At 45.7% G+C, this 15,082-nt stretch overlaps 2 protein-coding genes across 2 annotated transcripts; both read right to left on the reverse strand.

Annotated features, from left to right (window-relative positions):
* Nucleotides 1–2,660: 2,660 nt before the first annotated feature.
* On the reverse strand, nucleotides 2,661–4,406 carry DFJ58DRAFT_739240 (uncharacterized protein; the record flags this gene model as incomplete). The annotated part of the gene is made up of 9 exons (XM_041387029.1): nucleotides 2,661–2,803; nucleotides 2,851–2,972; nucleotides 3,023–3,129; nucleotides 3,184–3,285; nucleotides 3,350–3,618; nucleotides 3,666–3,772; nucleotides 3,830–3,968; nucleotides 4,020–4,154; nucleotides 4,211–4,406. 9 exons carry the CDS (start codon nucleotides 4,404–4,406, stop codon nucleotides 2,661–2,663), a joined length of 1,320 nt encoding a protein of 439 aa, XP_041234758.1.
* Nucleotides 4,407–4,555: 149 nt separating this feature from the next.
* DFJ58DRAFT_673237 (uncharacterized protein) lies at nucleotides 4,556–7,755 on the reverse strand (the record flags this gene model as incomplete). Its single annotated transcript, XM_041383050.1, has 5 exons — nucleotides 4,556–4,896; nucleotides 4,958–5,920; nucleotides 5,996–6,116; nucleotides 6,964–7,491; nucleotides 7,543–7,755. Coding segments are annotated over 5 exons (2,166 nt in total), but the record flags the coding sequence as incomplete, so codon positions are not given.
* Nucleotides 7,756–15,082: the final 7,327 nt, after the last annotated feature.

The following is a 15,082-nucleotide window of genomic DNA, read 5'->3' on the forward strand; positions in this document are numbered from 1 at the left end:
GCGTCCACATCAGAACCGTTAGCGTCCACATCATGATCTCTTCCTGGCATCATAGCCCTCATCTCCATATAGAGGAGCCTCAGCGTCTGAAACATCCATTCAGGATGGACGAATGTAATCAGCATTTGCATCAGAGTCCAGGTCAGTAGGCAGATTGTTGTCACTAGTGGTGGTATGTTGAGGGAGGATTAGTTGGGAACCAGTTGTGTACAACCAGAGTGAGAGCGTGGATATTGTGTTTTGCGCAAATGAGCACCAGTGAAAGGTGCATTCAGGAGGGACAGGTTTGGACGCTGCTATAGCACAACTAGTGTCAGGAATATGAATCAGAACACGGTGTCTTAATAACCGAGGGTCTTATATAAATACGTGTAAGAATGTAATGACACCACAATTACACTGGATAAGACTTCTTGCCAGTCCTTGATTAACACGGTCTACGACTTTTCTTCTTTCGTGGTAGATAACGTGTGAGTTCTTGGGAGGCTCGCTAAACCAATCAGTCAGATTAACTTAGCCGGAGCTTTATTATCTCTGATTGAAACTATGGGATTGTCTAGGATATACCGTCTAGACACTTGAACTGGTTTCCTGAATATACGGTTAACTGTTGAGAAGCTGGTCTCAAATGTGACTACGTGGACCAAAGCTCGTGTTGGTCAATATACAAATACCTGGTGAGAACGCTGGTCTCACAAATAACAACAATGACAAATAAAAAAAAACAATGACAAATAACAACAATGACCAAAGCTCGTGTTGGTCAGTATACAAATACCTGGTGAGAATGCTGGTCTCACAAATAACAACGGTGACCAAAGCTCGTGTTGGTCAGTAAACACTACGTGGTGAGAACACTGGTCTCACAAAACTGGGTTTCTATCACAAGAAACTTACGTAATCTCAAGGGAAACACTTTCCCTGCACTTGTCTGGACAGTTCTTACAAAGGAAATGGGCTTTGTAAGCAGCAATTTGTTCAGACTGAAGCTTCTTAGGTGAGAGTTCAATTTGCTCAAGTGGGAGATTCTTGAATGCAACAAGTGGGAGATCTATTTTTTTGGGGGAGAATGGGCTCTCCTTATATACATTTGTGTGGGAATATCATGTAAGTAAAAAGGTGATGTAATGACTTCAGAATGTGAGAAGAATATTCCAAAAACTGGAGCAGAATGTTCTAGGAGGTGCAAAAGAACATTCCAGAATATTCATAGTGGGATTATGACATCATTCTGAGTCACTATGAGTCACTATGAGTCATTATGAGTCATTGGAATGTTCTAGCAAATTCCATGGAACATGACATCATTATGACATCACTATGATATCATATCTTTCAACCAAAATACCTGCAGGAGTGTAGGTGAAGTCCTATGACATCATTATGACATCATACCCTGTAGGTACAATTTTATGAAGCATCTGATTAGTCAGAGCATCCTAATAGAAAAGTAAAGTAAAGAAACACTAGAGAAAACAACTCAGAAATAATGGAACAAATAATAGTACACAATACGCGGGCTTTTTAGATAGGTTTTTGTTAGGCTTTGAACTTTTCTCTATGGGTTTCTCTAGCCAAAGTGAATAAGCCAAATGAAAGGCAATACCTTAACCTTCATTTTTGCTTCTCATATCAACTAGGTCATTATGTGATTCCCATCTCACATATGACTTTTCTTCAAAACATGGTGGATTCATGAATCACTGAGGGAAAACTGAAACTATTGGACCAAGGTTTGATACCAAGGTATGGGTTGACTAGTCTGAGGACTAAGCTAACAGACTTTGTCTTTAGGGGGATACCTAGTAGTCATGTCCATGCATGATTCCCAAATCATGCAGGACAACGGATTGTCACGTTTCCATGAATTGGCACCAGTGAGGGTGTGTTCTGGGGGTGTTGGGCTGGGAGGATGTATGAGCAAACCTAGACAGAGCACCGCTATAATTGCGTTTGGGAGTCATAGCCATAAGTGAAGGTGGGACAAAGCCAAACCTTGAGTCGACACCACGGGAATGTAAAATAGGTCTGTCCTCCATGACACGCCTTCATCCCGCGGTAAGCTGGAGCTTGAAGGACTCTCGGTCTTCTTGTTGCTCGATTTTGCGTTCTTGTCGCCTGATATCGCCTTGATTGGTCTTGCCCTTGGTTTGGGTCTGGGTGCCTCTGGCGCCATAAAATTTACAGGCTGGCTGTTCAGCATGTCCTGGGCAGGGTTTTCCTTCACTGGCTGCTGTCGTTTCATCTGTGAACATTCCATCTTTTGAAGCTGGCCAAGGTGTCCACCTTGACCAATGTTACTTCGCTTAGAGCGATGTAGGTCTTCTACAGTACTACATATCAGTTTTGTTAGATAGAAATTAGTATACTTACCAAGATCAGCTGCTACTACGGTCTTGCGTTTACCCATCGAAAAATTGAATGTGAACACGAACACTGTCATAATGTGTTCATTTCACAGGCTAGTAGTGCTACACATTTGAAACTCCGTGAATGGAGTGCGGCAGAACAATGGTGCTAGAGTATAGTATGTAGGTACAACAAAACAAACGATGCCAACAGAAGGCAGGGCCTACAAGAACAGTAGTAAGTGGTGAAACATATACATCTACAGAGAGAGCACGAATTCAAAGGTTAAGTTTCATCCCCCTCACTGAGACCTACACATCCGAATCATCACTTGGCTCAGAGGAAGACTCGGTTCCAGACGTGGCCAGTTCTGAGGAGGAAGTAGTCTCATCGCTAGCATTAGAGATGGATATGCGGCTGATTGAGGGTTCAGCATTCTCTGGATTGTCCACACCTGGACATGTCCAGAGGATAATGCTCTCCTGATTGAGGGCCTGGTACTTGCGTCTATGGTAGGATTGTCCACGACGACGCTTCGTGCCAGAGAATTGGCGATGGTACCAATTGCAGTAGCGGAAGTGGGTGGTTTGATAAACGGCCACTGACATGAAGGACTTGTCGAGCTCCCAATCGAATGTGAGCGTGGGGGGTGAGAAGATGCCGGTGATTTTACATGCATTCGATAGTGTCAAGGGTGTGGCTCATGGTGGCCTTCACACGATCCATACCACGGTTCAATGCATCAGTGACATCACCCATGTTAATATCCGGAAATAGTGTCTGCAAATGTACATCAGCATACTAATATTCTCATTATCAAAACACTAGACTTACTCCATGTGCCGTAGGATCAGTGGTTACATCAATACTGATCTCCAGATTTAACCCAAACATAATATTCGACAGACTCGATGTCAATCCACTCATGCCCCAATGCTACCACAGGCCCGAATAACTTGTCAGCAGTGCGTGCGGGAGCGAAGGCACTGTAAGTCCGCACCGATCCCTCTTCGCGTGTCTCCTTCCAAGCATCAGAGTCTGCCATGGGGGTGGCAAATTTTTTTTTTCTTTGACCAAGATCATAAGAATAAGAAGTAGTTCTTCGTGCGATAGAAGCATCTCCCACTTTTGCCATGATGGCAGGTCGAGACTGAGTGAATCCGGATTCGACCATCCAGAGAAGTTGGGTCTCAGCGGCTATTGTGGTTGTAGGCATCATGGTTACCTGCATGTCAGGTATGGTGAAAATGTTTTCGAGAGTAGATCCGACTGTTGGAAGAGACGCAGGTCTTCAAGAGCGTTCGGTTGTACTGAACGCTGTGGAGAGCTTGTGAGATGATGAAAGACATCTGCTTGTGGTTGTTCATGGACAGGGTGCGGAGAATACACGATGAGAATCATTCTGCGAGGAAAATACGACATCCTATGATGTTGATGTAAGACGATGTTTATGCAAATAAATACAATTAACACAACGTACTTTGTGTGATAGTTTGAAAATGTCAGAGAGTCCATGTGCTCCAAAATGCGTGCATGATCATCAGGAGAGACATTGACAAAGCATACAGGCTCCACCCAGACCTGCTGAAGAGCATCTATGAGTTGCTCGTGGCACCCAGCTAGCAGCGAACTGTGAGAAACAACTGATCTCAGTGGGTAAGCACCCTTACCTGGTTCTGCAGTGATGACATTCGTGATGCCCAAAACCTGATCATGTTGCACGACTGCAGTATCAGTTTGGGGCTTGGCTGCGATTGTTGGAGTTTCAGTCTCTGCCGCCACTGTTGAAGTATTCGATGGTTTGTCTATAGATTTGTAAAATAAGCAATCTATGCTGAGAGTAAGCAATCTATTAGCATACAAGTTACATCCGCAGGACGCAGGGTCTCTGTCTTAGTGCCACGTCGTCTTGATCTGCTAGAGATCCACGATGTCGTGGATAAGACGGGCATGCCCGAACTCGGTTCACTCTTCATATCAGACACAGGAGTTTTGCCTCTGGAGTTGCGAGTATAATAGTATGGGCCTCCAACAAGGTCTCCAAAGACTGCAGCCATTATACATTGTGGTAGGTACAAAGCAACGGATCTGACATGCAAGCCTACATAGTTCAAAGTTTGGGCGCTATGCCATCGACTCTCACGATGGGCTGGCCAATGAAAAAAAAACCCCATCAATCTGAAATAGTTAATACCCCCCTATCTGTCTATCTACCAGTCACATGAAGCGCAAAGAACAGCTCTTTGTTCCAGAACTTATTCAAGTAAAACTCTGTGGTATGGTTAATACTGCTTTGCATCGTTAATCGCGGATCAGCTTTTCGACCAAAATGCGGGATGAGATGGACGGGCGCCACAATCTGAGTGACTGGGATAACATCGCCAATTTTTTCGTTATTCGCTCGTCGAGCACGCCTGAGGATATACATACCCGTAGATTCGTCGAGAGTCACAACGTCTAAACGTTTGACATATGCAAGATATGTTTGAGAATATGAAAGTGGTGTGATGGGACGAAAAATTAAACGAAGGTGAGCGACAAAGTGTCCTGTGTTGGTCGAGATCAGTAGTGTGACAGTATAGGTATAAAAACATACCATCTAGGCCACTTTTTGGCCACTTGTGCATGTCGCCTGTACTAACAATAACAGAGTCATATCGGCCATATGGCCAGGAATTTGAGGGCGGTTCAACATGTAGTGCTTGTGAGGGCTCAAGATGTTCAGGGTCATGAAAAGATTTTGACTGCATGCACCATATTTGAATGCGTTCAAAGGGGAGGGGGCAGCCAGGGTGCGCACGGCGCCTGCCACCAATGACGAAATGATCAACATGGGCGTCATCCTGGTCGAGATGATCAGAGACTGCGGGACAAAGGTCAGGAAGAGAGAAGTGTTCAGAAGCCTTATCCACTGTCATTTTCGTGAGCGTGGGGTGATCGTTGAGATGGTAAGCATTGATCAAGGTTGAGAATGTTTGATAGGGACGGGGAGCTTGAGGATGGACACTGTTAATGAGGTCGTGTGCGCAAGCAAAGTAGTCCTTGACAAAATGGTGAGCGAGACCACCCTCATTGTCTTCGTCACTTTCATGACCTTCACGATCCTCCTGCGCACGCATCTGCAGTGCGAGGTCAAAGTGCTCCACCCTATCGCGACGATCAAGGTGGCGACACACTTGCGCATCGTAGTCGTGATTGTTCCCTGCCCTCAATGGCTCCTTCACAACCCTGATATGTGCATGTTCAGTGGGGTCTGCAGACCACTGCATGACAGTACCATGTGAATAAATACTAGGTATTACCCCCTGCAGCAACTCAAGTTTTGGAATTGCCCATGGCTTATCCTCACCCCTTTTCCCCCAATGAGCACCAGCATCAACAATGGAATGTTTGAGCCGGTGGAAGGCTTTAAAACAGCGGTCCAACTCCACCACTTGCTTGTCGGTGAAATGCGGGGCTTGAGCGAGGTATCTAAACTCTGCGAGAGCATGAATAGTGGATACGAAGTCAGCAGGGGCAGCACCAGCAATCACACCGATGATGTAACATTGAACATTGCGATGGTCTCGTCCTGTGGCCTGCTTCAAAGTGGAGATCCCTTCCTTAAATGCATGGTAACCAGTGCACACCTGGAGCAGCGCAAAACGAAAATCAATTTCTTGTGAGCCAACCACCAATGTGCACCAGAGACGGTCATGGTCTGTTAAGACTGTACTCAAGTAGTATCGGATCCGAAGGGCTTCGGCCTCAGCTCGTGCGCTGTGCCCCTTTCCCGAGTCTTGCCCCTTATTTCAGAGTGCTAGAGTATTGTGTATATTGAGACGGATAAGTCTCGTAACGGATCCGTTAAGGCTTCCGGATATTGAACGTATATAGTAACGGCTAATCTGGATCGGATCTGAACTAGAAACTAACGGGCAAGGACTGTCCGAAGACAGAGACGGATATATAGACTATAGGAATCGATCCTAAGTCTCGGAGTAGACAAGAGTATCGTACTCAAGTTCGGATGGATAACGGATGGACTTAGAGTCCAGACAGAATGAGTGCAATCTAAGATGATATTCGAACTGATCTACTACAGCGCATGTACAAGGGTTTATATACTACGGATAACTAACGGAATGATCAATAAGCAAGGACGCGAGGCTATGTACGAAGTATAAGCAAAGTATGTGTACAGCATATCGGTAAGTCAGATGGATAACAAATCATAACCGGGAATGAAGTCTAAGCTAAAGCGGATCAGTAAGTGTAGCAGATCAGTAAGCATAACGGAAGTAAAGAATAACCAGTATACCGGTGTACAGGAATGCCGAAAGGAGATGAACGATAGTTAGAGTTATATGAACAGGACATGAAATAAGGATTAGATCGGATCTGTGGACCGGACAACGGATATGTCCATCGGATCTGGATTGGATCTGAGATCCGGATCTTCGGATCTTTACCCGGGAATATGGTATATGACATGGTCCCAGAACATCTTGTGAAGATGGTGAAAGTAGCTCCGGAGTGAGGAAGGAAGAAGGATTGGCAGCCAGCCAATTCTTTCCAGAATGGCAAGTCAACACCATTTAGATTATAACACTTACAAGCCTCAAAGAATGCAACAAGATCAGATGGTGAGATAGACGCGATAATGGCTGTGATATTGGCGAGGGTGGATGATCCATTACGAGGAGGGTGTCGGATTGGGTCTCCAAAGTCTTTGCAGGTAGCCATAGTGACAGGCGATGAGTTCATCGTAGCGCATGCAATGACAAGCTCCTCTGGAGTATCTGCGACATAAGCAACAAGGGGGGTGAAACAATACCTGCTAAATCCCTGTGGATCACTCATCATAATGCCGAGACAGGCTGCTTGCTTCAATGGCTCAACAACAAGGTCAATACATTGGTGGAGTAAGTGGTCTGCAAGAACCCCACGCATGTGTTTGCTCCTGTGCACGAACTTTGCAACAGGAAGTAGAGCGAGTGGGATATAGGCATGTAAGGAGCCTTTGGCGCGCACACTGGGATTGATATTGGCGAGACTAATGAGAAGTGGATGTGCATAACGGTTACCAGCGATGTTGCTGACCTTGGTCTTGTCCGAGGAGAGGACTACACCAAGGAGTGATGCACCTTCAGATAGGTCTTTCTGTGATCCTGTTAGCCATGCGGACCAAAGAATTGAAACATGAGACCTTACCTGAAGGTTCCAAGCATGGTCACCTGTCATAAATCCATGATACACTCGGACAGCACATTCAGCAGACTCGTAAACTTTGCGAGGGATGAAATCAAAGCTGGTAGCCAACAGTGGGTGGCTGAGAAGTGATTGTAAGCACTCAATTGTGTCCCGATAAAATATTCGGAGGATCTTTGTTGTTGGAAACTCAGTCGTAACTGTTTCATACTTCCATCAAGGCGGTGCTGGGAGCAATTCAGAGTGTCCTTGGAGTTCTCTCGAAGACCGAAACGACAATGGCAGTGTTTTGGTCTGAACATACTAGTAAGTTCAGACCGAGTAATTTAGACAAAAGAACTCACAAATTCAAGATTAAGGTAGTCATCAATATCGGCCATGCTAAGATTAGACCAGAGAAGAAACGATGCCATCTCCCAGTCTGGTTCGCTAGCAAAAGGCCAGTATCAGTTTTCCTTCCTCTCCATAGCATATTCATCCTCACTGAACTGGTCCATGAAGGTCTGTCCAATACCCCATGTCTTGCCTGCGCCGTCAAAAACCTCCACTTCTTCACTGTAATCTGCCTGTAAAACCACCCTCCACTTCAATGTTTGCATCAAATACATGCTCCATACTAAACTCCGGGTCCAAGGTCAAATCCATATCTTCGTCAAGAGGACTTGGAACTCGTGCTGGCCTCGAGATGCAAACCAGGTTAGTACCATCCCACTTGTAACAGCAGGAAGAAGGCTGATTAAGATGTTGTAGAAACTGTCCCTCGTTTTTAAGGCGCTTGCCACAGGATGGGCAACACATATTGAAGATGTGAAGTAAGTCACGGTCCAATTCAATTTGGGTCGAATGGCTTATCGGTAATTTCCGGCACAACGTGAACCATAACTACAATTTCAAAGTATCGTTCAAGCTATGCATCATCATCACAATCATCCCGGTCATCTATTTTCTCACCTTCGACATTCAGAGGCCAAAAAACTTCAAGTTATACGACTCTCTCTGTAGATCTAGGCTCCGACATTCCAGATGATATGTCTGAATACTCGGAAGTACATAATATGGTGAGTAATGAGTTTGATTCTAACACTTGCCTTGAACTAGAACTTTCTACAGCACAAACACCATAATTCACAGGTCTGGCAATTCAGCACTCATACTACATTGATGCTGGAGACTTCAGAAGAAGCTGTGTACTTGCTCGAGATGGCATGAGCCAATCTCGAAGTTCGACGCCTCGAGAAGGACCTTGCTGAGCGAGTTCTTTATCAATTTCGCATGCGCAAACACCATCTACTTCTTCAAGCAAAGAAGGTGAAGAGAAAATTTGGAGATGCGGAAGCTCATGTAGGGCGCACGTGTGCTCACTTGATGAGGTGTGGGTTTGTCTGCTCGGAACGCTCACTTTCGTCTCCTCATCCTGCATGCATCAAATCAGGTAAACAAAATTATTCTAAAAATTACCATGCAGTGGCTGATGAGTATGCGCTATTAGGATCTGTGTCTGTTTGACAATGGATAAGCGGTTATATGTCTACAAATGTAAATGATTTGTACATACACGAGCAGACTCGATTGAATGTACCAGAACACACAATCGACTATCAACCCATCCTGGCGTATGTAACCTCTCAGTAGAAATGGCATTGCTCAGAAATGCACGCATGTGCGTCGTTCGTGCTGCATCGTTGCTTCCTCAACCTAAGTCCAACTTCTCAATATATTTGAAAGCCACTGCATCCCCCGAATTCCATACAAACTGTTTGTCGTGGATGGTGAATTGAAAACAGTTTCCTCTGTGACCCACATATGCAACAACATTTAATGGTAAGGTTTGACGCTAATGCAAACTGTGCTCAACCTCTGGACTGATCCCTTCGCTCACAGTCAATTGTGCGCAGCGTTGTTGAAAGTGAGAACGTGAAGATACACTCTCTATTTGCAGAGACGATGCCAATATAGTATTTCCTGAGTTGCTACTGTAAACACAATATATTGTCGTAGAGCCGACCGAAGGGGAGTCCTTGTATGTTTTAGCCTGAGTACTAGTGTCGAAGTACTTGATTCAAGTTGAATGAATATGGAGCTGTTAAACATATTCTCCGAGTGTCACTGGGTGTAGTACTCTCTATGTGAATAAATCCGAGCAAGCATTGATTTATTTGTGAATTTACATCGCTGAGCAGTATGACCCTGTGCACTGTGCGAGACTGTATCACACTGTAGCCCTGTGTGCTCTGTGCGCTGTACTGCTGTGGGGCTGTGCCAGTTGTGTTGCTGTGGGAATCTTGTATCCAAAACGGGTGGTTTGCTGATGAAATTTTTGAGCTTCTGGATTGCGTACTGAGAGGGACAAGGGGATATGGAATCTCCTACTGATGCCTTGTCATTGAAAACCATTCATTTTGGGTTTCTTCTTCTCGGATTCGGCTTTCTCTTTCTCTGCTTCAGCTTCTTGTTGTGCCCGTACTTCAACATCTTCTTGGGCAGCACGAGCTTGGTCAGCTTCTGCTGCGTCTGCCAACTCTCGTTCTCTATTCTGGTGCCATTCATCAACCCTCTGGTTGTGGCCTACCATCCAGGACTGAGTTAAGTGTTGGACAACAGCTTCTTGGATTTCTGCGGTTGCTTGGCGAATATCATCACAGATATTAGTGTACACGTCTCCGTTAAAGTCGGTACAGACTTCGTTTGAAGGGTCAGCCATCAGTCCATACTGTCATATTGATATATCCAAACTGGCTTATTAGCCAAAAACCCTGATACATCATTCAGTTTAGCTATCCACTGTAGCACTATCTAGGTTGATGTATCCTTGGGTGGATCCCAGCAGTGGCTTCTGTATACATTATTCCCAGCATATTTTCGCATTTTTGGCCACCTACCCCCCCACAATATTCTCACACTTCATAGCTCCACATTTTGGGCCACCTACTGTGGGAATTTCCCCACAACACCAAAAACATCACCCATTTTGGGGATCTCCACAATATCAATTATTCCCACACCCTCCCCACCTTACTGCAGCTTCACCACTACACCACAATAGGTCTCCCCCTGTATCTAAGTAGTAGTTTAGTATATATATGTATAATATAATATAATCGACCGCTTTTTTTCTCATTTGTTTATCTCCTCCTCCTCCAGGGGCCATTCAAAATAGGTTAGTGTATGAAACACTTTCGCACTTTTGCCCTTTTAATAGGGAAGTGTTCTAGGATATTTAGACCATATTTAAGAGTATATATGAAGAGATTGCCATCTTTATTTGACCCCCTGAAGCGCCCTACATCAATAGATATGGTATATATACAGGAAAACACAAAATATGTTGTCATTTATTTATTTCCAGGTGGATATACCTGGAAAAATCACTCCCAGCATCTATTCAATATTAAGAATAATGTGTGAGGAGCTCATTACCACAGGACCAGAGATTATTGTGTAGTGTACTCCCCCTCTCCTGGTGGTTTACCCCCCTGTAAAAAAATTTCCTGTAGGACCGGACCTCAAGAAGTGTAGGGTGTTTGTTCATATTCATATTTAGAGTATATCTATGAAGAACAGGCCATTCTGGAGCATCTAGCGCTCACAGACATGAATAGATCTGTGCTAAGTCAACATGGCACGATCAATAGCACTACACTCCCCCAATTCACCCCAGCTCCAACCGGTGGCTTCCCAATGGTGCACATGTCGCACTCAGCGCAAATTTTTGACCACCTAAAAAATAGAATCCTACTCGCCTGGTTCCAGGTTGCACACCCAAAACTCATGGTGAGAATTTTCAATCATTCAAGAAAAAAAAGTAGCGGAGCGAGCCACCATCATAGTGGAACGAGTTCGCGCAAACATCACTACCATAGCGGAGTCCATTCACCACGACACCCCCCCCATTTGCGTCTCCCCCCCCCGCAACCACAAGGTGGCAAAGGAGCAAAGAACTTCCCAATCGGGTTCTTAGTCCATAGTGTGACCAAAGAAGTCGAAGACCTACTCCTAACCCAATGAGTATGATCCACAACCGACCTGACTTTCGAAGCCCTTCCCTTCAATTGCACGCACCCCCCCAGAACTCCTCTTCGGCCTAACCAGTTTCACAACTCTAGATGAATCTACCATCCTACAAGCCATCACTGATACCTGGAACCAAGATGAGACCTGCTACCACATAGGAAAACTCTTCTTGTCATGCCGCCTACTCGATGATGAGTTCAAGGCAACCCAAGACCTAATCTCATCATGCCACGTCGAGCCTCCTCAATTTCAAAATAACGGTGAAGGATCTTCAACTCAGCTGAGGGTGCAGCTGATATAATTGTTGAAGGGAGGAAAATATGAGTGCGATATGTTCGTCCCTTAGGGGAAGCGGAGAAAGCAAATATCCACTGGTCAACTCTAGGGGGAATGCGCAAAGCGCGTGATAAGGCGAAAGCGCGGGAACAAAGGCGCTATAGGCGCGCGAAGCGCGGGAAAGTCGTGCATCGAAAAGCGGAACTGGGTGAAAGCGGTATGCGAGCGATAGTGAGATGTTAAGACGTGTACTGAGATGCTGATAAGACAACTGATGCGGATATGGCCACTAGAGCTAACTGCTACTAGGGCTTGCGATGATTTATTCAAAACATAATAAAAACTCGGAGATGGTGACTGTCTATGATGATGGTGGTCAGTGGTAATGTGTGTTGTGTCCAGTAAAAAATGTGTAATGAAAAATGTGTACCAAGTGAAAATAAACATGGTACGATGTTGAAATAAATGATAAATGGAGAAATGCATACCTGGGAACTTGGTTGGACATGGGAAAACACAGTGGGAAGTCAGGCGCCCTATAGCGCTTAGGCGCGGGAAAATTCGCCTAAAGCGCGCGCAAGTCGCGGAAGTGTCGCCTAAGTCGCGCGCGTCGTGCGAACGTCGCGTTTATCGCGCAAGTGTCGTGTTACATGCATGATACTGTAGACTCGACCTATGTTGCAATATGTGCCATTGTGAGGCTACCCAGGATCGAGTCTCTACAACGGGAGGTTTATCAGTCCCCCGCTTCAATATTCTCGCAACCAGTCCCACAAATGACGCGAAGACATGGACTGATCTCAGAAGCTACTTGAGCACACTCTCTTACCCAACCAGCCTCGACGGTTGTGGAACCATTGACGGCACTTTTTGCCTGCCAAATCTGTCACTCCCTCGCACACCCAAGAGGTCTGTGCCCATTCCCACTCATCCCCCATTGGAATGGCCCGAAAGTAGGCAGCAGTAAGTAACAGTAATAACGGGACTCGCCAGGCAGGAAGGACAAGGGGGGGCAGACCTGGACAAAACACGTGACCCGATCTGATCTAACCAACGCACTAAGTACATAATATAACGAGAAAGCACATACCCAAACAAACCCATCATTGCTCCCATCCTAACCCCCCCTTAGTCCTTGACATAGATACATATATGCATACCTACCTTACCCACCCCACCCCAGTCCTAGTACAGCAATCACAGTCGTTCCACCAGAACAAAAACCGCTAAAAACAACCCGAAGCAACGCTCCCGTCTTAGGCCCGACCCCTAAGAACAAGTGAACTGTTGATGATACGACCCCGTTTCCACTGAGGCACGAACCGGAAAACACTGAACCCGGCCCAAATATACTGACCGCTCTCACAACGGGACAGGAAAGCCGAGGTTCGCCCCACAAAAGCATGGTGCACACCAGACCACGGATACCTGTTTAGGTTCGGACGAGCCATGCTGAGAGGCTTAAGTTTTTGTTAGTAAATGATACCAGTATCACGGGAGCTGTAACTCATTGAAAACGCTAACATAGTCCACTGACAATGAGCCAGGATATGCTCGTTCTAAATCTACACCATGATCGTAGTGTAGCTTTAGTATTTACGATCACCAACAATACTCTACAACCCTCCCACATACTCGGTCTCTCTGTCAGTCACGGTGCTTGCTTCCCAGACCGCGGAGGAGGACCACCTCGTACCACTGGGTGGCCCTCGATGACCGGTCTGGGTCTTTCGGAAGTGGATCTGCCAATCAAAGGCAACCCCAACACCAACAACAACCCCCAAACATAACCAGAAACCCACAAGTGGGAAACACACCACCCATACAAAGCCCCAACAATGACCCCCAAACACCAACACCAGAAGACCCACCTGACCACGCACAACGGACAACAACCAAACCAGGTAAACGAAGCCCTGAATGAGATTAAAAAAACACGAGCCAACATTAAACTTGCAACTCTAAACATGAAAGGATGCAACCTCAACTAACCTCACCCAAAGTCCAACATCAAAATGGACTACAATCAACCAAACAATGCGTGACCAAAAAAATAGGTATATTATGTGTCCAAGAAACCCACCTGACAAACGAACACGAAAAGCAAATAGACTCCCTTTTCTCCCGCAGACTAAGAGTACTCAACACAAGTGACCCGCAGCGCCCTGGTTAGCTCAGCTGGCATAGCCTTCGTCCTAAACAAAAGAATTAACAAATGCATCAAGCGCCACAATGGAAATACTAATTACCGGTGTAGAGACTCACATTTCTGTGGGCTCATATGGGCTCATTTTTACGGATTCTGGCAACTGGCCTTTACTGCACGACTTGCACCATCATCCGTATGTGACTTCTATCATGTTTCTGGTCATTCACACACAACGCGCAGCTTTCCTGTGAAATGCGCCATAGGCGCGCTACTTTCCCACACAACGCGCAGCATTCCCCGCGCCGCGCTTAGCGCGTTTCTCTCGCACTTGTCGCCCTACTCCATATGCAACTTCTGCTATGTCTCCAGTCGTTGCGCATACAATGCAACAGCTCTCCTGCTAAATGCGCCATAGGCGCAACACTTTCTCACACTTTCGCGTTCCGCGCATGTCTCGCCCCTTAAGCACACTCCATCGTGCATCATCCAGGAGCATCCATCATCATCCAACCAGTTCCTAGGTGTGTCCCTTTTCATTATCAGACCAATATTTAGCTATTACACTTGTATTTTGTTATGCACCCTTACTTTACATCATTTACCTCACTTACAACTAAGGCGACTCCCTATTCAGCTCCCGAGCCCTGGGAGAGCGCTTAGGTAGAACTTACATACTTTCATGTTCGTTTACACCTTAGCTTCCTACCACTGAGTTTTTTCTACCACCATGTACTGGCAGTTAGTTCCATGCAATGCATGCGTCCGTAGTCGTCGTCTTAAGGCCCTAATCATTCTAAAGCTAGTGGCAGTATCAGTATCCATCTATATCCGCGCTTTTAACCATATTATCATCTCTCTACACTTGTGCACTTGCACTACCATCCCAGTTCTCTGCACATTTTCGCCTTTCGCACTTTCACCTTCCCGCGCTTCGCGCATTTTTCGCGTTTCACTTTCCTGTGCGCGCCTTGAGCGCATTTCTCACGCTTACACACCCTTTTGTCGCCTTTGATCAGGGTTGATCAGCATCATTTCGTGGATCCTTGCTTTCTTTGTCCCTTAAGGGTCGAAACATATCGCACAGCATATCAAGACCCAACATAGAGA

The sequence above is a fragment of the Suillus subalutaceus genome, assembly GCF_016647625.1.
Source record: "Suillus subalutaceus strain FC151 chromosome Unknown DFJ58scaffold_647, whole genome shotgun sequence".
NCBI lineage: Eukaryota > Fungi > Basidiomycota > Agaricomycetes > Boletales > Suillaceae > Suillus > Suillus subalutaceus.